Here is a 23,426-nt window from a genome sequence, read left to right as displayed (position 1 = left end):
AACAATGAATGCATTCTAAAGCATTTTAAATAAATTTTAGGTGAGCTTCTGTCACTGTAATAACACCAAAGACTTTTTTCAAAATTTCTTAAGAGTTATAAATACATCCATGCATGCATATTTCAGCAATTTTATAAAGTTTGCTTAAAAAAACATATGTTATCGAATAATTACGACAAATAAAGCTGAGTGAGGAGTTTGCTTCGTCACGTTTCCTTGTTTATGTTTTGCTTTGAAGCGCAAGGTTCTTTCCCCTTTCCACGACGGTTGGCTCCACCTCTGTCCACGCTTGCCAGCAGAAGCAACCTTGTGGGAAATGTAGTTCTCAGATGGCATAGCACATTCTTTGTTGTCCGACTTAAAACTACAATACCCATTTACTGTAGAGTAATTGTTATTCGGGCGCAGCTAGGGCTGACAGGCATACTGCATTCGTTTTAGTGTATTTTGCAACCATCCGCTCATCTTTGGACATTAAACTCCAGGTGAGCAGAACACTATCTTTTAGATTTTAAACATGAAATACTCTCAATTGATGCTGCTCGTAGTGAACGTTTCGATATGATCGTAGCATCTTATCTAAAGCGCGATGTTCCGGTAAGGATGACACAGCTAACTTGCTAACGCCAGCGTAAACTACCATTACTTTGCTATGTCACTTAACTGTTTACTTTCAGACATTAGCTGGTGTCAATTGTGTTAAACAGCTGTAGTGCTTCCGTGTAGGTGAAGTTGTTTTGTTTGGTTATGCTGTGACATCCACTAGGGTGCAGTGGTGAGGACTTGATGCGCCAAGCTTTTTTTTTTTTTTTTTTTGTAATTCTTTAATCCCTAAAGGTCATTTTGATGTTCAAGACCAAAATCTAAAACTATCTTTATATAGGTTTGGGTTACGTTACCGAAAACTGTTTCCCAAACTTAAAAAGCGAGGTTAAACGCACTTTGACTCACCCTTAAAATCAACTTATTCAGTTCAAAACAAGCAACGTGCCAGAACACGCACAAACAAAAACTGTAATACTTGACTGTGGCCTTTAAAAATGAAATTCAGTTTAACATGGATGCACATTACTGAAGCAACCAGCAGGTGCCAGTGTTCAGCATGCCTTCCTGCTGATATTGCAACACCAAAAAACAGGTGTTGCAAAGGTTTTGAAACGTTGCAAAACTGTTTTGACCAACACTTTTGTTGTCATCTCGAGCCACATGTGCTGTTGTCCATCTTTGGCCATGTAGCGGGTGTTTCTCTCCATGGGTAACTTAAAGTGTTAGGTGGCAGCTCAGTGGAAGGTGTGTGCTGCACAGTATCATAACATGTGGCTATGATACTGTATATATTACATCAGCAAAACAAAGTTATTGTTGGTTTGAGTTTTTTTTTTTTTTTTATGAATGTGGTGCATCAAGTGCATGCTTCATTATGATGAATTTGGTGAGTTGCAAGATGATTTGTTGTGCTTGAATTATTGCTGACACATGCTGGCTGAGATGGACTCACTCACTCAGATTTTACTGTGCAAGCCCAACACTGTTACCAGCAGAGGTAATCAGTGTTTTTTTTTTTTTTTTTATAACTGAGTCTGAGTTAAAACATCTTTACTACAAATGATTTGCGACCAAGTGTTATGAATGACAATCAGTTTATTCATTGTATTTTGGTCCATTTTAAAGAGAATGCTACATGCAAAAACTTATGCAAGCCCTACACTGTTGACCCGATTTCAGTGTAAATGCCCTCAAATTAATGCTGAAAATGTGTACTTTAACATGGCATCAATTACATTTGTTGACTGTGCTGTGGTAAATGGTAAGATTGATAACTTTGTCAATGTTCATATATTTATAGTGTCTCTAGTGTTTCATGGCTTCTTTTTTCTTTCTTGTTTTTTCCTGTAGAACCCTACATAAGAAATGTCAGCGACATCAAGTGACACAGAATCATCCTGTGGTTGGACCATTATTAGTAATGAGGTCTGAACAAGATTCTTGGTTATTGCCCATTTCTATATTTTTCACATTTTTAATGATGGAATCAGTGCATGGAGGGTGGGGGTATGGGACAAGTATTTTTATTTATTTATTTATTTTGCATAATATAATGCTGAAGAGTAGGGGGTCCTGTACCCACAGTTTAGAAATCAGAGGCCATGGGCTTGTAAATTGTGTCCTCGGATTTCTAAACCGTGCCCTCGGATTTCTAAACTGTGCCCACAGTTTCAATAGGCTATCTATCCATAAATGTGCGTGTCTGTCACAGATTCAAACATATCAGTAAACTCAGTGTGTGTGTGTGTGTGTGTGTGTGTGTGTGTGTGTGTGTGTGTGTGTGTGTGTGTGTGTGTGTGCATGAGTAAGTGAAGACATGAAGTGTATTTTTTTAATGTCTGGGGGTCACAGTGTGGAGCTGCTCAATAATAAAACAGAAAACCACCTGTTTTGAACTAATTGTGACACCCCACAGAAGTTCTGGCTCCACCTGAACACTGTTTTTAACATCAAAGTCTAAAAAACAAACAGAACATGATGGAGCGCAATGTCTCTGCCACAAATGCAAACCTCCCCTTTTTTATCTTCATCCTCAGCTCAGCTGAGCACCCCAGTGAAAGCAGACTAGTCTGTTTCATAAAGAAATAATCTAAAGTTTATGTGGCTGTTATTTATCGCCGATCACTTAGTCATGTCAACTACTTTTTCCTTGTGTCGCAGTGGGACAGCGCATGCTGTCTGTCCCCATTGGCTATCACCCACTATGAATTTGGTGGCATTTTAAACTGCAGAAATTGCAACACAAATGGCCTCTCATTTTCAGAGCGCTCTGCTTTTAATTTTTTGTTTATTTGTTTAACATGTCGTAGATTGTTAGTTATTGAACACAGCAGAAGCTGTAAATCTGAATTCATAACAGGACCGTTCTCCCACCATAGTCAGCTCTTATATCCTTTGTGTTGAAAGGCTTCAGATATTGAGACTTTGGGTGCAGAGGCCACAGTGGAATATGTGGCTGACCCCTTAGAGCGCCCTCCAGTGGTGGAACCGGAACACCAGAACAAACCACCCAGCCAGGCAGCTGTTGGTAAGAATCCTCAAATTCTGAATTATTCATATAATGATTAAAATATGACTATTTTGGCATTTATGTATTTTATGTATATGCAGGAATACAGAAAATTAACAAAACAATTGAAAAAGGTTCTCAGTGTGGAGAGTTGCTACAAATAAAAGTCATATTCAGATGAGCGATAGGAGTTTTTCAGTTTTTTTTTTTTTTTTTTTTTTTTTTAAATAAGACAGCAAGAGGATCAAGAGGGAGGTTTTTGAGTAGCTATATACTGCCAGTTATGGTGTGCGGCAGTTGGACTTGGCCACTGACAAAGTCTCTTCCTGTCATACTCTGCGACAGGAAGAGACTCACCTACAATGTGCAGGAGAAGGGATAAAATGACAGTGTTAAAACAGCTGTGAAGAACAAAGACTGGTGGACATCACAAGCTTTGGAGACAACTGGTGGATGCACTAGAGCAGGGGTGGCCAAGTTCAGTCCTCGAGAGCCACCTTCCTGACACTCTTAGTTGTCTCCCTGCTCCAACACACTTGAATCCAATGAAAGACTCGTTAGCAGACTTTTAATGAGCCTTTCATTGGATTCAGGTGTGTTGGAGCAGGGAGACAACTAAGAGTGTCAGGAATGTGGCTCTCGAGGACCGAACTTGGCCACCCCTGCACTAGAGAGACTACTTTGCTCAGTACCCGGAGCCTGTGTGGTCTGGTTGATTTGCCTCCTTTGATAGTGAATTCAGTGTTGTTGTTGTTGACATCTGATAGTCAGTCTGAATTTAGTTGCTTTTAATTCATATTTTTCTTTGTTATGCTTTACATGACTTCATTTTAAAACTACAGTGTGTTGTATTTAGGGGCATTTATTAGCAGAAATGTAATACAGCATTCATAACCATCTTTCACTTTGACTTTCACTTTATTTATTCAATGTCTCCAAAGGAGCAACAGGCTGTACAGCAGTGGGTATACAGAAAAGTACAATATAAAAAGAAAAGAAAAGAAAAACACACCAGACATTCACTACACAAGGGGGACACAGTATAGACCTGAATCGATGGAAATGGAACTGTTACCTAACGCGATTTACCATCAACCCTAAGTACCTGCTTCTCTCCTCTGGTCAGCATTCAGAACAGAGATAGCCACAGGTACAAAGGAGTTCTTATATGTGTTGCTCCTCACTGTAGGAAACCTAAGCCTTGCTCCAGATGGCAAATAACAAAATTCACCATGGAGAAGGTGGGCCAGATCAAGTAAGATCCTCTGAGCCTTCCTCCTCACCTGTCTTGAAAACAAGTCAGACAGTGAGGTCTGCTGGGCCCCCAAGATCTTGCTGCACAATTTTACAGTGTTGTGAAGTGGCTTCCTTGCTTTAATGCTGAGGTTTCCGTACAAACACATCATCAAAAAAGTTAAAACCGATTCAACACAAGATTTATAAAATAGTTAACAGCATGGGCTTTGGCCATCTGTTCATTAGTGCAGTGATTATCAACCTTTTTTGAGACGCGGCACCCTTTTTATATTTACAAAATCCTGCGGCACACCACCAACCAAAATAATATTATAATGCTATTACCTCTGGTTTTGCGCAAAACCCAAATATCATTATTATTATTATTATTATTAATAGAAAATCGATACAGAAAACACCGCATTTCGAAAATCCTCAAGCATTTTGCGCTCTGATCTCAAGTAGGGCTGTCACGATTAGGAATTTCTGGAGACGATTAATTGTCAGACAAATAATTGCGATTGAGGAATATATTGTCTATTTTTTTTTCTTTTTATCCCCTTCTTTATATTCTACTATTGTAGTATAATTACACAACTGTGGAAGAACGTTTGGCTTCTGTGAGTGGAGAAACTGGGAATGGTGCAACATTTTTATTTTTATCTTCATTTTACATACAGTCCCAACTTTTTCTGATTTGTGGTTGTTTCTGTTGCATTTCTGAAATTGTTTCTCCTCATCAGTCACGTTTTGTGCTTAAACACTGCATTAAGCTCAAGATTGAACAAATAAGTACCTTTGGAAAATAACAGCTGTTAAAGGTCAGAGTTCTCACCTGCTTTTTGTGATCTCTGCGTCTGAACATTGTTTTTTTTTTTGTGGCTCAGTTCATTCATATATTCTCATTTTTTAAATATGTTTTTAAAGATATTTGACCGTTTATTTCATCTCATGATCTCATAAATTCAGCATACGACCTGCACATGGTGTGAACAGGACGGTAACGGCAGAGTCACACCTTTAGAGAAAGTTCAGAGAGAAGTAAAGACAGCTTCACGTTTCCGTTTTGTTAACGTTCACTCGGGTTAAAATCCTCTCTCTGCTCCGCGCTCGCTGCGCACTGAACGTGTCGCGCCTGCATTCAGGAATCTCCCTCACCAACGCCCTCCCTCGCAGTCTGCAGCCTGTTAACTCCACGCGCGCGCACACACAGGCACGGACACACACACACAGACAGCTCCGCATTTTAGACGGCTTTTGAAGAAGACGGCACTGTTTTAATTGGCCGTCAGCCTCCTTGTTATTGTCCCGCCTTAAGACGAGAGCGAGGCTGCAGCACAATGACGTCTGATTCTGAGTCGTTTTATGCTTTGTGGATAAAATAAATAATTCACGGTAATCGCGAATATGAAAAATAATCGCGAATATGAAAAATACCCATGGCACCCCTGACAATCGATCGATTGAGAATCACTGCATTAGTGTATAATTACCTTCCAAAAATGAATAAATGTGTTTTTGTAAGCTTAGAGGGTCATCCCTTTGAGTCTGGTCTGCTTGAGGTTTCTTCCTCAGAGGAAGTTTTTCCTTACCACTGTCACCTGTGTGCTCTTTCTGGGGGTTGGTAAGGTTAGACCTTGTGTGAAGCGCCTTGAGGCAACTTTGTTGTGATTTGGCGCTGTATAAATGAAAATAAATTGAAATTAAATTGAAATAAGAATTAGTCCTTCATATACAACCCCTGGCAAAAATTATGGAATCACCGGCCTCGGAGGATGTTCATTCAGTTGTTTAATTTTGTAGAAAAAAAGCAGATCACAGACATGACACAAAACTAAAGTCATTTCAAATGGCAACTTTCTGGCTTTAAGAAACACTATAAGAGATCAGGAAAAAAAAATTGTGGCAGTCAGTAACGGTTACTTTTTTAGACCAAGCAGAGGGAAAAAAATATGTAATCACTCAATTCTGAGGAAAAAATTATGGAATCATGAAAAACAAAAGAACGCTCCAACACATCACTAGTATTTTGTTGCACCACCTCTGGCTTGTATAACAGCTTGCAGTCTCTGAGGCATGGACTTAATGAGTGACAAACAGTACTCTTCATCAATCTGGCTCCAACTTTCTCTGATTGCTGTTGCCAGATCAGCTTTGCAGGTTGGAGCCTTGTCATGGACCATTTTCTTCAACTTCCACCAAAGATTTTCAATTGGATTAAGATCCAGACTATTTGCAGGCCATGACATTGACCCTATGTGTCTTTTTGCAAGGAATGTTTTCACAGTTTTTGCTCTATGGCAAGATGCATTATCATCTTGAAAAATGATTTCATCATCCCCAAACATCCTTTCAATTGATTTGATAAGAAACGTGTCCAAAATATCAATGTAAACTTGTGCATTTATTGATGCTGTAATGACAGCCATCTCCCCAGTGCCTTTACCTGACATGCAGCCCCATATCATCAATGACTGTGGAAATTTACATGTTCTCTTCAGGCAGTCATCTTTATAAATCTCATTGGAACGGCACCAAACAAAAGTTCCAGCATCATCATCTTGCCCAATGCAGATTCGAGAATCATCACTGAATATGACTTTCATCCAGTCATCCACAGTCCACGATTGCTTTTCCTTAGCCCATTGTAACCTTGTTTTTTTTCTGTTTAGGTGTTAATGATGGCTTTCGTTTAGTTTTTCTGTATGTAAATCCCATTTCCTTTAGGCGGTTTCTTACAGTTCGGTCACAGACGTTGACTCCAGTTTGCGTGATGATTTACCCTCTTTTAAGAGTTTGATAATCCTCTCCTTTGTTTCAATTGACATCTCTCGTGTTGGAGCCATGATTCATGTCAGTCCACTTGGTGCAACAGCTCTCCAAGGTGTGATCACTCCTTTTTAGATGCAGACTAATGAGCAGATCTGATTTAATGCAGGTGTTAGTTTTGGGGATGAAAATTTACAGGGTGATTCCATAATTTATTCCTCAGAATTGAGTGAGTCCATATTTTTTTCCCTCTGCTTGGTCTAAAAAAAGTAACCGTTACTGACTGCCACAATTATTTTTCCTGATTTCTTATAGTGCTTCTTAAAGTCAGAAAGTTGCCATTTGAAATGACTTTAGTTTTGTGTCATGCCTGTGATCTGCCTTTTTTTCTACAAAATTAAACAACTGAATGAACATTCTCCGAGGCCGGTGATTCCATAATTTTTGCCAGGGGTTGTACACATGGGAACGGGGCCCCCCTCCTGGAGGAGGCCATCTTGCAGCACCACATTGATGCAGTCGCCTAAAAAGGACATACTGACTCTGTGTTTTGTATTTCTAGCACGGCAGGATAACTGAAGAAAAAGAAGAAGAGGAATCAGTGGTTGCTTTCATATAACTGTGTATTTGTTGCTAGTGCAGGCTAATAAGCTTGAGAACCCTCATTTTTGCGGAATTAGAGGATCATTCATATTGTTTATCACAAGAGAAGGCAAGGGAGCATTCCCATCACCAAAGAATGAAAGACATGAAGTTAATCAAAATCTTGACCAGCGATGGCATAATGAAATCTGTAACCTCACCACTAGATGACACTAAATCCTACACACTGCAGCTCTGATGTTAATTTTTTTTTTTTTTTAATCCTTGGACATGAAAAGTTGTCATAAACATCAGTTTCTATTTCAGGCCAGAGTTGTGAAGAGAGGGATGGTGGTGATACTTTTGGAGAGCAAACCACTGACACCACCACAGAGGTGAGAAGAGGAAAGAGGGAACATAATGAACTTTGTGTAACTTCCCTATGTTGACGATGTTGGTTGTATCTTCTGCAGGCTGCAGCCAGCACCATAGGGAAAGAACATTTGGTTCCGCTGTCCTCTAGTGATCTCTCAGACATTATGACACTTGGAGACTTGAAGGAAGACGAGCACAGAGCCGTGGAAGATGAGATAGCCGCCGGTGAGGAATTCTATCTGGGCACTTCCTGTAGCAGCCAGTATGCCTTCACTGCTGCAGAGACGGGTATGGCTGCAGTGAACACATTGCTGCTCACACGCTGTTGTGTAGTCATGCTTCCTTTAGCAAGATGATTTCACCTTTTTAAAGAGTCCATGTAGATCATCTTAAATGTGATGCTACATCTGCACAAAATGTTTCTGTGCCAAAGCAGGTTTGATGTCCAGTCACTGGAATCTTCCACAGAGTCTCATAAACTTAGGTCACCATCTGAGAATCCAGCTTGGCAGAAGCAGTTCTCTTCCAGGTGGCCTGATTGAGAATGGAGTGAATCTAATATGAGGCTAACAGCTAATCCTGACATGCCACTGACAGGGAGACACACCATTTAATGAACCAGCTGGGCTTCTCATAATTTTAAAGCATAAAAAATTCTGCTTCTCTGCATGTGCACGAATTAGAATATAAAAATGACTACTTTGACAAATTCAGATAAAACAGTTTTAAAACTGCTGTGTAAGTGCTGACTGAGGATCTGCATGTTTTAGTAAGGGGAGGTGATGGTCTAGTGGAAAAGCGTTGGGCTTGAGACCAGAGGATCCTCTGTTCAAATCCCAGCCTGACCGGAAAATCACTAAGGGACCTTGGGCAAGGTGCTGAATCCCCTAGTTGCTCCCGGTGTGTAGTGGGCACCTTGCATGGCAGCAGCCTCACATCGGGGTGAATGTGAGGCTTTGAGCTTATGTTGCAGATGGAAAAGTGCTATATAAATGAAGTCTATTTAAAATCTTTATGGATTTGTTTTGCTTTCATTTCATTTGTGTTTGGACAGATTTTGAGAATTTTATTGCATTTATCTATTTTTTTATTTTAGACTTTAATCTTTGAGAGTTTCACAGCATTTTTGAGTAAAACAGTTCACTGTGGGAATATATCAGTATTTTTTTCTGCAGTATGATGCATTAAAATTGGTATGAAAGACTGAGGTGTGAATGCCCTCAGCTGTTCCAGTGAACATGACTCTTTCGTGTGGTTACAGAGACTACAGTGGCAAATCTATCACCAGTCCCATTGGGAGATTGAACCATTGTGCCGTTTTAGTGATCTGTATGATTAATATAACTGACATGATTCCTGAGCCTGATAACCCTGCATGGACTGCGCCGTTGTTTTTGTTCTATTATATAGCCACTCCACTGCAACACTGTGTATTTTGTGCATTAGTTTTTCCAGCACAGCAGCCTACAGTAATAAACTCAAGCAGCAGTGAGGATGACGGAAGAGGAAGCACAGGTATTCTGGCACGAAACTCCAGCACCGTAAGGCGGCGAAGGTTAAGGAAGAGTGCAACGTGCGTTGTGGCTGAACATGAAGATGACGTTCTGGAGTCTGGTTCAAGTGAGGAGGAGAAGGAAGAGGAGATGGCAGTTAAAGAACAGAAGCAGCTGGTGGTGCAGCCTGAACATACAGATGTTGCTGTGCCAGTGCCAGAGCAAGGTCAACGAAGCAGCATCCTCAACACATGTATTCTGCTTGCCCTTGTCATAGCCATCAGCATGGGCTTTGGCCATTTCTATGGTAAGAGGCTGGGCTGGCTTTTCATTTTTATTATTACAATTACAGAAAATAAGTTATTTAAACTGGACAGACTGAATGTCTATATTTGGTGTTCCAAAGAACATACAACAGAGTAGAGTCTTTAGTGTCTGAACAGCCATCAAGTCACCCGAGTCTGTCATATGTTTTTACTACATTTCACATTTGTTCGTTGGCTTTGGTAAAGCATGTTCCCTGTAAAATGTAGTGAGTGAATGGATAAATAAAATCAGGTAAATAAGTATTTCGATGGACATAATTTTTGTTATTTTTTCCTCTGTACACCATACAGAGGCAACAGTCAAGAAAACAGGCAAACAGTCAAGACGTGCTTGTAGTGTAGACAAAGGTGGGACAAAGTCATTCTCAAGTCATGAATCAGCAAGTCCCAAGTCAGCTTGCAAACAATTAGTGGTTATTATGACTTGAGACATGACTTGATGGTGACTTTGTTCCACCTGAGTGTAGAGAGAAGTAAGTCCTGTGCAGGTGGAGAGGTCCTTTTGTACCTGCAGTGCTTGTCCCCAAATACCATAGTATGAAGCAAATGAGAATCTACGACTCCCCCTGGATGGGACGCCAGTCCATCGCAGGTTATTTCTCTCACTAAAGTTTGCACTCATTTTTACAGCTGGGTGTACTGAGGCAATGCAGATAAAGTGTCTTGTTTTATTCTGAAGTCTTGTTTGGTATAGTGCTTCGAGATGACTTGAGTTGTGATTTAGAGCTGTATTTTCTGTGATTATCAGGGCAAGCATAGGAATAATAGTGTTAATCAGCCAGTGAGTCAGCAAAATTTACATCAGTAAGTCCATAACAACTAATGCATATTCAGCTCTTTAATTTTGGGTTCTAACAGATGCATGTGAGGACAAGTGAACCTCATATTTTGAGTCATGCTAGCATTGTTTAACATAATTTACAGTTATTCTTATATGTATTAGTTAAAATATGGATGTTGGCACAGTGGGACATGTCTGGACTTGTGTGGGAAGGTACACATAAAGTAGGCCTTTTGTTTTCATGTGATTTATGGACCTTTATTGTGAATGGTGGGGGGCTGGTGGTCATTAAGGCCGCTGTTGTTTGTAAATAATTTGAATTGAAATTGACCTAAAGTCCAGTGGTTCAGTTCCAGATATCTTGTGTCCTTGGACACGTTGCATTGCCCCAGTTGGGTCCAAATCCACCCAGTCTTAATTGTGCACTGGCCTTGGTTGAGGAAGTAACCTATGGACTGGTGTCCCATCCAGAAGAAGTCATAATCTCTCATCTCCTTCAGTATCTGGGCACCAATGGGCTTCAGGACCTATAGAGGACTTACTACTACTCTGTCCAAAGTTAATGACGACTGGACAATATGCACAGCTCAGTGGCACTGCTTCCTCATTCATGTGAGCAAAATTAACTTATCAGTCCCTTGAACCTTGAAGTCTCATTTGATATCATGTAGACTTGTGTTAACATTGAATGAATTTCATTCCAGATGAAGATGTTCATTTAAAAATGTGAGACTTTTTCCAGTAAATGCAAAATTGCTATTAATTTATACCTGTACTGTACTTTAATGTCACAGTAATGATCTGATATCGCTACACTGGGCTTTTCCCCCGCATTTTGTTTATCCATTCGTATCGATAATCTTGCACTTTGGTGTTAAAAGGAATATATTTATGGGGTTCATTTTGCCATGAATGTTGCTTTTATTATTTTAATAAATTCCCCAACTATGATGAATAATTGCTGGTGTTCGTTTTTACCATCACAGGTAGTCTTGCCCCAAGAACAATTTGTAATTGTGTAAGTAATTGTCTTTTATTAAAATACATTTTTCTCCCCTAAAGGAACAATCCAGATTCAAGAGAGACAGAAATCTGTGGAGAAGATGAGAGTGAATGAACTTGATTTGAAGAATTTCCTTCGACATTTAAAACATCCACAAGTCCCAAGTAAGGTCAGTGAGACTGTGGGTCACTAACGCATCAATAATAAATTTCTAACCATACAACTGGACATCTTTGGTCTAGGCAGATATGGGTGTAGGCAATAACTTTCAGGGTGCAGCACAAGTGCTCACAAAAAAACAAAAAACAAAACAAAACAAAAAAAAACACAAAAAGCAGGCTTTCTTTTGCATAAACCTAGTTCCAGTTGTTCATTGGCACTTCAAGTCAATCAGTATGTCACACATGGGGAGTGGGCACTGTCTATTTCTTGCAGGCACCTCTGCTTGAAGAAGCACTTACAAAAACATCCCTGTCTAAAGGAGAGAAACCTGCGATGCGCTGGTGTTTGAGATGAAACTTCAGCCACTGACCCAACAATGGCGCGGTTTATATGTGTACATAAACATATACCATATGCGCATGTTTCAGCATTCTAAAGAGCAGCATTGCCAGTCAGGTTATTGTGCTTTCAGAGCATTCTTGTTTATTTTTGGAGTTGTCTCATGATGTCATTGAGGATTCCTCACTACACAGGGAATAGTTGGTGTTGTATATTAATACAGCATCATCTACAAAACTAGGTTCTGACTCACACACAAAACTTCTTTCTGGTCCGTGTACCTTGCAGCCAATATATTTTTGTTTTGAAACGAGAAAACCAAAATTGGGAAATGACCCCAGTTTTGTTTTTGATGTAAATAAACAAAATTGTCTGATTTTCTTTTGTGTGTTTCTAAATGCAAGTCAGGAATTACAATATTTGTGTGAAAATCACTTTTCTTAGTTTTGCTTTTCTGTACATAATATTGGCGCAGCTTAGCTAAACATTTCTGTAACAATTGCACATTTTGTGATAAAAGCATACAATTTAGTACACATATAACCAAAGGTATTCCAAATAAAACTGTGTATTAGGTCATCATGAATTTTCAATGTGTCACCCATGGCAGCCATTTTTCAAAATGAAAATTGAAAAATGCTCCAATCATATTGAAAGAAATGATACATTATTTGTCTGATCATAAAGATTCCAGAAAGGTATCATTTGTGTTATTTATGACTGAATGTTATGAATTGGGTTTTAAAAAGGAATAGTTTGCGTCATGCTTAGTTGTCATATTAAGGTATAACACATCATAGAATCCAACAGACGTCAGCCTTGTTTGACATCAACTTTGGAGACTAAAACATTTGGCACAGTCAAAACTATTCCATGTATTAATCCTATTAGCTCAGCCAATAATCTATCACTTTTTTTACAACCAAAATTAGAACTCTTGACCCTTGTACGAACAGAACTTGACCTGCTGTTTTTACCCCATCACACCATAGAATTCAGTCATAGATAGTCCGTATTATCCCTTTTTGGTGCTTTATGATCAGACAAATGTCCTTTTGGCTGCTCCCATTTTTGTTCTGGGTCGCCACAGCGGATATAGTCAGATCCGCATTAGCATTTGGCATGTTTTGTGCTGGATGCCCTTCCTGATTTATGATCAAACAAATAATGATATATTTGCCAGTATAATTTAACAATTTTCATTTTGAAAAATGGCTGCCATGTGTGACATTGAAAATTCACGATAGCCCAATATCCAGTTTTATTTGTAATAGCTTTAGCTATATGTGTACCAAATTTCATGCTTTTATCACAAAAGTGCAGTTATTTTGCCCATCTACTGCACTGCAATGCCAAGTTCTGTGTGAAGTTTAAACATCTGCATCATCACTTGGTATGAAGAAGGAACTTATGTCATCGGTTCACTTGTGTTTCTTAGCTACAGCTTTGTTTATTAGCAGTGCTAGTTGTGAGCATAGCTCAGTGCTAAAGCTTACTAAAACAAACAATTTACAGATTTATTTACCTATATCAAAACAGCAATGGGGCCATGCCCAACTGTAGTTTTCCCATTTCAAAATGAATTGGCCATAAAGTAGAACAATCTTTTCTCTCTCATTAGTTAAATCTAGTTGAGGTTTTCCATCACAGAGTGGTGGCTGTCAGTGCATGAGTGTATAATAACAGCTTCTTTTTTCCCTCATTATACTGCAGAGAGATGACCTGGACCCAGATGACCAAAACATGATGGCCCTCCTCCCAGAGCTAGTTGAGGCAATGATGATTTTTTCATTTTGGTTGTATTGTCCATATAGAAAATGTACAGATTTTAAATGTACATTGTAAACATCTTTTAAAGGAGTGGAGCTACCACTTTAACACTTTCCTTTCTTACATGCATTTTATTAAGACTCAGATGAATGACCTGGAAATGTTACTGAAGCAGAGTGCAGAGGAGAAGAGGAACGCCGAGTCACAGGAGCAGAAGTTAACACTCAAAAATGAGCTACTGAGGAGCTCCCTGGAACGTGAACAACAGTCTCTGTTCACCTTACAGGAGGAACTGAGAAACATGCACTCTAAACTCAGAGAACTAGAGGATCGGGGTGAAGGTGTCGATTTTTTGCTGTTGGAAAACCAAAGGTTAAAAGAGCAGCTAGAGGAGGAGAGGCAACTTTTGCAAAGCTTCCGTGGCCAGAGCGAGGAATCCATGGCTGAAGCAGAGACACTGAGGAAGAATCTCGATAAGGAAAGACAGGTTACAGAGGAGCTGAGGAAAGAGTTGAATCTGTTAAGGGGACACTTGACAGGATTTGAAGAGGAAGCCAGTTCAGAGGCTGAAGAGTTACAGGCACGTCTGGCAGAGCTGGAGAAGCGGCTCAGCTTCGAGCTGCAGCGCTCTGACCTTTGGGAGAGACTGTATGTGGAAACTAAAGAAAAGGCCAAAGGAGAGACAGAGTCCAAAATCAAAAAACCAAAAGCAGGCATGGCTGTGAAAGTGAAAGAGACATTTGATGCTGTGAAGAACTCAACAAAGGAGTTTGTCCATCATCACAAAGAACAGATTAAGAAAGCCAAGGAAGCTGTTAAAGAGAACCTGAGGAAATTCTCAGATTCTGTCAAATCAACGTTCCGCAACTTTAAGGATTCAGCTTCGACTTTCATTAACAAGGCCACCGGCTTTTACCATGGGAAAGGTGATGAAAAGAACTCCAGAGAGTCATGGCAGTACGGGTCCCGCAAGCCTCATCACAAACACCCATGGAAAACTGATGAATCATTCCATGTCAATTACAACACTCGAAAACAGGGAGACAAAGCTGATGGTGAGCGTAGTCAAAACACCCACAAGGCTCATGCAAAAAAGTGCTCCAGTGTTTTTGATTGTGCTTATGAGGAGTCCATGAATCTCTTCAAGAAAGCTATAAAGCCTGTAAGAGCAGACGAGTTTTCCCAAATCCTTCGGAGATACCTCCATCAAGAGGTCGACCACTTCCATCATTGGAATGAGCTGGAAATGTTCATCAATAACTTCTTCCACAATGGTGTTTTTATTCATGACCAAATGCTGTTCACAGACTTTGTCAGTAATGTGGAAGATTATTTGTCCGACATACTTGAGTATCATGGATTAGACGATGAAGTTATTGAAAATCTTGATGATTACATCTACCAGCACTTCTTTGGAAACACGTACTCGAAAAACTACAGTCCAAGGTAAGTGTCCCATTTCTTCCATAATCATACATCAGCCAGTGTATGCTTCATTTATATGGTAAAAAAATTACATTAATACATCATGTTTTGTGGTTAATCACTCAGAGGCCCCTCTGAAAGACCAGACAGAGACTCTAAACAGGAGTCACGGACACGACATCACCAGCGTAAGCACCAGAAAGCAAGATCTCGACAAGAACAGAAGTGGAGCAGATCAGGAAGGAGTGCAGACAGACACATGGCCGATGTCAAAATAGAGTTAGGTCCTATGCCGTTTGACCCAAAATATTGAAATATAGAGCCACCGGCTTAGAGATTCAAATATTGTTTTGTTTGTATTTGGATTCAGGCTTTTTGTACATTTGCACAATTTTAACTGCTTAATGCTACTGAATATTTTGTGCTTTCTGTGTTTAGTGCAGTATTTTCACAAAAGATCTTCAAGCTAACAGCTGCCTAGGCTAGGTGTGAGGTTGAAATATGGTGGTGGCCTCAAACACTGTCTGCGTCAGAGTGCAGCAGACCACAGCATTTTTATTTTCAGCTTTGGTGAAACAGTTATCTTACTGGCAAGTGCTGCAACTGACATCTCAGTGTACTTGTGCTTTCATTCACAACGCAGTTTGCACGAGGTCCCACCTACGTGCATGACGCATGGAATGATTGACAGTGAAGACATTTTGTATACTGAGAATCAGTATTCCCACATAGCAGTGGATGGAATATGTTTTAATTCAAGTCTCAATGCAGTTGCTACACTTCCAGTATTTTGTGGTACTTTTGAGTTCCTGTGTTGTCCAGTTTGCCTGCTACTTGCACTTATGTGTGACGGAGGCCAGCAGGAGTTGCTGTGCACATGGTAGTCATAACCCATTTGCGTTCTTTCTAAAGATCCGCTTGCACCACACTGTTACAGATAATACTCCATAGATCCTGAAGGTAGCACGCTACACCTAATTGTACTCCGTGGTTTTGATGTAAAGATTTAATTATGAGCACCATCACAATATTTTCATTGAGATACGTGCCTTCTGTTACAAAAGAAACATGGCATCATCCAACACAGTCATTGCCACGCTTTGTCTCAGCATTAGTTTCATTCTTGTAGAAAAGAAAAAAAAAAAAAAAAAAGCTTCAACAGCTGCTTGTATCATTTACGAAGCCTCTAGTGGTGATTTGAGAATATGGCTCCTGATGAAGAGGAGTGTTTGTAACATGTACAGACTGACAGGAAAAGGTTTTATGGAAAAACAATGTGCAATGTCTCACAAAAAGTAAAAGATTACATTTAATTTCTTCATTGTACAGACAGTTGTTTTAATTTGCTGCTACAAGTTGTGTGTGTGATCTGGTAGCTGTTTGATTTCATTGGAAAATACTATTTTGGAACATTCCACCTAAAAGCTGTTTTAACTGGAAGCTGGAGTTCAAACTTTCAGTGTCACTACCAAATTTTTGTCATCACATAATACTTCATCAGGAGTCAAAGTTGTAATTGTTTCAGTGCCTTTCATAAATAAAGATGCTTCCTCCAACTCTTCCCTCAGGAAAATGAGTATGAAATATCTCTGCTGTCCTCACATACTTATTCTGATGTACAAACCATGAAATCTCCTGAAATGAGAGAAGAAAGAGATTAAATATGTGCAACATTATACACATTGGTAGAAATAAGTTACAGCAAGGTTCATATATATTTGGCCTTGAAGAAAGATTTTCTTGGTGCACAGACACATCGTTCTAGGGAGACACATGACTGTTGGTAGATCTGATATGTACCATAATCACTTTCTTCATGACTTAACTGAACTCTGAGGCATATGTAACATTTCAAATCAGTTGCTGACCTTTTATTTGCCTAAAATGTGTTAAAATGGGAGTACCACACGGCCATGAATCGTCAGCGATCAACTGTCTTAATTACTTTTGTTCCCATAAAAAAAGGTTACCAGACACCAAAAGTACTATAATACTGACAGTGTTCTGGTATTATCAATATTTGGAGGCAATTACACTCAAATAAATCCATGACCTGTAAGATCATTGCCTTCCTATATGCTGTCACACCTAAAGTTTGTCAATATCCAAATATATAAGGACCTGCTGCATGTGAGCACAAATACCAGCTGTCACAAAACTAACCTTTTCTAAAACATCAAACAAAACTAGGTGAGATGGCAGAGAGGACTCAGGTGGGAATGATTCCCTGAGCCAGCGAAGAGGGTCGTTGTAGAATCTCAGAGCTTCGTCAGTGTAAGCCTCTTCTCCAAGATCAGGAGGACACTCCAGGAACCTCATCTTTAGTGGGCAGTGGATGTGGCTACAAGGAGACATAAGTCATGAAACCTCTTGTGGAAATGTTCAGTCTAAAGATTTGATGCTTTGTACACTGAACACACCCAACACATATAAAAAGAAGCTGATCAGCTTGGTTATTGGGTGCTGTGACCAAAATGTCACCATGGAATTTGTTATCTACACATTACAAGCCAAGTGGCCTTGTGTGCGCGTGTGTACCTTCAACCACGAACAAACTGGGGAGCTGACATTTTCCATTTGGTATGCATGAACACCATCAAAACTGAATGTTGATAGGACTAATATTTTTAGAGAAACTACAGATATTTGCTAACAGCAGATGTTGATGATTACATTCTGCACTCACGCCACTCCAAATCATAGGCACTTGCATAATTTATTACCACCCTTGAAAAATGTCAGATACCAATTTTAGGAACTACCCAATCTACAACCCCTGGCAAAAATTATGGAATCACCGGCCTCGGAAGATGTTCAGTTGTTTAATTTTGTAGAAAAAAAAAAGCAGATCACAGACATGACACAAAACTAAAGTCATTTCAAATGGCAACTTTCTGGCTTTAAGAAACACTATAAGAAATCAGGAAAAATAATTGTGGCAGTCAGTAACTTACTTTTTTAGACCAAGCAGAGGGAAAAAAAATATGGAATCATGAAAAACAAAAGAACGCTCCACCACACCACCACCTCTGGCTTTTATAACAGCTTGCAGTCTCTGAGGCATGGACTTAATGAGTGACAAACAGTACTCTTCATCAATCTGGCTCCAACTTTCTCTGATTGCTGTTGCCAGATCAGCTTTGCAGGTTGGAGCCTTGTCATGGACCATTTTCTTCAACTTCCACCAAAGATTTTCAATTGGATTAAGATCCGGACTATTTGCAGGCCATGACATTGACCCTATGTGTCTTTTTGCAAGGAATGTTTTCACAGTTTTTGCTCTATGGCAAGATGCATTATCATCTTGAAAAATGATTTCATCATCCCCAACCAAACATCCTTTCAATTGATGGGATAAGAAAAGTGTCCAAAATATCAACGTAAACTTGTGCATTTATTGATGATGTAATGACAGCCATCTCCCCAGTGCCTGTACCTGACATGCAGCCCCATATCATAAATGACTGTGGAAATTTACATGTTCTCTTCAGGCAGTCATCTTTATAAATCTCATTGGAACGGCACCAAACAAAAGTTCCAGCATCATCACCTTGCCCATTGCAGATTCGAGATTCATCACTGAATATGACTTTCATCCAGTCATCCACAGTCCACGATTGCTTTTCATTTGCCCACTGTAACCTTGTTTTTTTATGTTTAAGTGTTAATGATGGCTTTCATTTAGCTTTTCTGTATGTAAATCCCATTTCCTTTAGGCGGTTTCTTACAGTTCGGTCACAGACGTTGACTCCAGTTTCCTCCCATTCGTTCCTCATTTGTTTTGTTGTGCATTTTCGATTTTTGAGACATATTGCTTTAAGTTTTCTGTCTTGACGCTTTGATTTCTTCCTTGGTCTACCAGTATGTTTGCCTTTAACAACCTTCCCATGTTGTTTGTATTTGGTCCAGAGTTTAGACACAGCTGACTGTGAACAACCAACATCTTTTGCAACATTGCGTGATGATTTACCCTCTTAAGAGTTTGATAATCCTCTCCTTTGTTTCAATTGACATCTCTCGTGTTGGAGCCATGATTCATGTCAGTCCACTTGGTGCAACAGCTCTGCAAGGTGTGATCTCTCCTTTTTAGATGCAGACTAATGAGCAGATCATTTGATGCAGGTGTTAGTTTTGGGGATGAAAATTTACAGGGTGATTCCATAATTTATTCCTCATAATTGAGTGAGTCCATATTTTTTTCACTCTGCTTGGTCTAAAAAAGTAACCGTTACTGACTGCCACAAATTTTTTTCCTGATTTCTTATAGTGTTTCCTAAAGCCAGAAAGTTGCCATTTGAAATGACTTAGTTTTGTGTCATGTCTGTGATGTGCTTTTCTTCTACAAAATTAAACAAATCAAATCAATTTTATTTATATAGCGCCAAATCACAACAACAGTTGCCCCAAGGCGCTTTATATTGCAAGGCAAAAGCCATACAATAATTACAGAAAAACCCCAACGGTCAAAACGACCCCCTATGAGCAAGCACTTGGCGACAGTGGGAAGGAAAAACTCTTAACAGGAAGAAACCTCCAGCAGAACCAGGTTCAGGGAGGGACAGTCTTCTGCTAGGACTGGTTGGGGCTGAGGGGAGAGAATCAGGAAAAAGACATGCTGTGGAAGACAGCAGAGATCAATCACTAATGATTAAATGCAGAGTGGCGCATACAGAGCAAAAAGAGAAACACTCAGTGCATCATGGGAACCCCCCAGCAGTCTAAGTCTATAGCAGCATAACTAAGGGATGGTTCAGGGTCACCTGATCCAGCCCTAACTATAAGCTTTATCAAAAAGGAAAGTTTTAAGCCTAATCTTAAAAGTAGAGCGGGTGTCTGTCTCCCTGATCCGAATTGGGAGCTGGTTCCACAGGAGGAGCCTGAAAGCTGAAGGCTCTGCCTCCCATTCTACTCTTAAAAACCCTAGGAACTACAAGTAAGCCTGCAGTCTGAGAGCGAAGCGCTCTATTGGGGTGATATGGTACTAAGAGGTCCCTAAGATAAAAGGGGGCCTGATTATTCAAAACCTTATAAGTAAGAAGAAGAATTTTAAATTCTATTCTAGAATTAACAGGAAGCCAATGAAGAGAGGCCAATATGGGTGAAATATGCTCTCTCCTTCTAGTCCCCGTCAGTACTCTAGCTGCAGCATTTTGAATTAACTGAAGGCTTTTCAGGGAACTTTTAGGACAACCTGATAATAATGAATTACAATAGTCCAGCCCAGAGGAAATAAATGCATGAATTAGTTTTTCAGCATCACTCAGACAAGACCTTTCTAATTTTAGAGATATTGCGCAAATGTAAAAAAGCAGTCCTACATATTTGCTTAATATGCGCATTGAAGGACATATCCTGATCAAAAATGACTCCAAGATTTCTCACAGTATTACTAGAGGTCAGGGTAATGCCATCCAGAATAAGGATCTGGTTAGACACCATGTTTCTAAGATTTGTGGGGCCAAGTACAATAACTTAAGTTTTATCTTAATTTAAAAGCAGGAAATTAGAGGTCATCCATGTCTTTATGTCTGTAAGACATTCCTGCAGTTTAACTAATTGGTGTGTGTCCTCTGGCTTCATGGATAGATAAAGCTGGGTATCATCTGTGTAACAATGAAAATTTAAGCAATGCTTTCTAATAATACTGCCTAAGGGAAGCATGTATAAAGTGAATAAAATTGGTCCTAGCACAGAACCTTGTGGAACTCCATAATTAACCTTAGTCTGTGAAGAAGACTCCCCATTTACATGAACAAATTGTAATCTATTAGATAAATATGATCCAAACCACCGCAACGCAGTGCCTTTAATACCTATGGCATGCTCTAATCTCTGTAATAAAATTTTATGGTCAACAGTATCAAAAGCAGCACTGAGGTCTAACAGGACAAGCACAGAGATGAGTCCACTGTCTGAGGCCATAAGAAGATCATTTGTAACCTTCACTAATGCTGTTTCTGTACTATGATGAATTCTGAAACCTCACTGAAACTCTTCAAATAGACCATTCCTCTGCAGATGATCAGTTAGCTGTTTTACAACTACCCTTTCAAGAATTTTTGAGAGAAAAGGAAGGTTGGAGATTGGCCTATAATTAGCTAAGATAGCTGGGTCAAGTGATGGCTTTTAAAGTAATGGTTTAATTACTGCCACCTTAAAAGCCTGTGGTACATAGCCAACTAATAAAGATAGATTGATCATATTTAAGATCGAAGCATTAATTAATGGTAGGGCTTCCTTGAGCAGCCTGGTAGGAATGGGGTCTAATAGACATGTTGATGGTTTGGAGGAAGTGACTAATGAAAATAACTCAGAACAATCGGAGAGAAAGAGTCTAACCAAATACCAGCATTACTGAAAGCAGCCAAAGATAACGATATGTCTTTGGGATGGTTATGAGTAATTTTTTCTCTAATAGTTAAAATTTTATTAGCAAAGAAAGTCATGAAGTCATTACTAGTTAAAGTTAAAGGAATACTCGGCTCAACAGAGCTCTGACTCTTTGTCAGCCTGGCTACAGTGCTGAAAAGAAACCTGGGGTTGTTCTTATTTTCTTCAATTAGTGATGAGTAGTAAGATGTCCCAGCTTTACGGAGGGCTTTTTTATAGAGCAACAGACTCTTTTTCCAGGCTAACTGAAGATCTTCTAAATTAGTGAGACGCCATTTCCTCTCCAACTTACGGGTTATCTGCTTTAAGCTGCGAGTTTGTGAGTTATACCACAGAGTCAGGCACTTCTGATTTAAGGCTCTCTTTTTCAGAGGAGCTACAGCATCCAAAGTTGTGCTCAATGAGGATGTAAAACTACTGCCGAGATAATCTATCTCACTCACAGAGTTTAGGTAGCTACTCTGCACTGTGTTGGTATATGGCATTGGAGAACATAAAGAAGGAATCATATCCTTAAACCTAGTTACAGCGCTTTCTGAAAGACTTCTACTGTAATGAAACTTATTCCCCACTGCTAGGTAGGCCATTAAAATAAATGTTATTAAGAAATGATCAGACAGAAGGGGGTTTTCAGGGAATACTGTTAAGTCAATTTCCATACCATAAGTCAAAACAAGATCTAAAGTATGATTAAAGTGATGGGTGGACTCTTTTACATTTTGAGCAAAGCCAATTGAGTCTAATAATAGATTAAATGCAGTGTTGAGGCTGTCATTCTCAGTATCTATGTGGATGTTAAAATCACCCACTATAATTATCTTATCTGAGCTAAGCACTAAGTCAGACAAAAGGTCTGAAAATTCACAGAGAAACTCACAGTAACAACCAGGTGGACAATAGATAACAACAAATAAAACAGTTTTTTGGGACTTCCAATTTGGATGCACAAGACTAAGAGTCAAGCTTTCAAGTGAATTAAAGCTCTGTCTGGGTTTTTGATGAATTAATAAGCTGGAGTGGAAGATTGCTGCTAATCCTCCCCCTTGGCCCGTGCTACGAGCATTCTGACAATTAGTGTGACTCGGGGGTGTTGACTCATTTAAACTAACATATTCATCCTGCTGTAACCAGGTTTCTGTAAGGCAGAATAAATCAATATGTTGATCAATTATCATATCATTTACTAACAGGGACTTAGAAGAGAGAGACCTAATGTTTAATAGACCACATTTAACTGTTTTAGTCTGTGGTGCAGTTGAAGGTGCTATATTATTTTTTCTTTTTGAAGTTTTATGCTTAAATAGATTTTTACTGGTTGTTGGTGGTCTGGGAGCAGGCACCGTCTCTACGGGGATGGGGTATTGGGGGGATGGGGTATTGGGGGGATGGCAGGGGGAGAGAAGCTGCAGAGAGGTGTGTAAGACTACAACTCTGCTTCCTGGTCCCAACCCTGGGTAGTCACGGTTTGGAGTATTTAAGAAAATTGGCCAGATTTCTAGAAATGAGAGCTGCTCCATCCAAAGTGGGATGGATGCCGTCTCTCCTAACAAGACCAGGTTTTCCCCAGAAGCTTTGCCAATTATCTATGAAGCCCACCTCATTTTTTGGACACCACTCAGACAGCCCAATTCAAGGAGAACATGTGGCTAATCATGTCACTCCCGGTCCAATTGGGGAGGGGCCCAGAGAAAACTACAGAGTCCGACATTGTTTTTGCAAA

At 39.6% G+C, this 23,426-nt stretch overlaps 2 protein-coding genes across 4 annotated transcripts in view; one reads left to right on the top strand and one right to left on the bottom strand.

Annotated features, from left to right (window-relative positions):
- Window positions 1-362: 362 nt before the first annotated feature.
- LOC117527416 (cell cycle progression protein 1-like) lies at window positions 363-16,877 on the top strand. Of its 3 annotated transcripts, XM_034189748.1 has the most exons (11): window positions 363-485; window positions 1,897-1,971; window positions 2,953-3,073; window positions 7,970-8,037; window positions 8,116-8,305; window positions 8,454-8,546; window positions 9,464-9,817; window positions 11,680-11,789; window positions 13,835-13,894; window positions 14,031-15,337; window positions 15,443-16,877. In XM_034189748.1, the coding sequence occupies exons 2-11, from the start codon at window positions 1,912-1,914 to the stop codon at window positions 15,627-15,629; spliced, it is 2,550 nt and encodes an 849-aa protein (XP_034045639.1). In that variant the 5' UTR covers window positions 363-485; window positions 1,897-1,911; the 3' UTR covers window positions 15,630-16,877. The 3 variants fall into 3 exon arrangements, with proteins under 3 accessions (XP_034045639.1, XP_034045659.1, XP_034045648.1); XM_034189768.1 differs by lacking the exon at window positions 8,454-8,546 and having other exon boundaries at window positions 8,116-8,242; XM_034189757.1 differs by lacking the exon at window positions 8,454-8,546.
- LOC117527449 (GPI mannosyltransferase 3-like) overlaps window positions 16,459-23,426 on the bottom strand; it is a 26,552-nt gene continuing 19,584 nt past the window's right edge. The window contains 2 exon segments of the mRNA XM_034189800.1: window positions 16,459-16,951; window positions 17,480-17,657. Coding sequence (XP_034045691.1) covers window positions 16,838-16,951; window positions 17,480-17,657 — 292 coding nt within the window. The 3' untranslated portion in view covers window positions 16,459-16,837.

This window comes from Thalassophryne amazonica, chromosome 2, assembly GCF_902500255.1.
Source record: "Thalassophryne amazonica chromosome 2, fThaAma1.1, whole genome shotgun sequence".
Classification (NCBI taxonomy): Eukaryota; Metazoa; Chordata; class Actinopteri; order Batrachoidiformes; family Batrachoididae; genus Thalassophryne; species Thalassophryne amazonica.
This window is presented reverse-complemented; position numbering and strand designations above follow the sequence as displayed.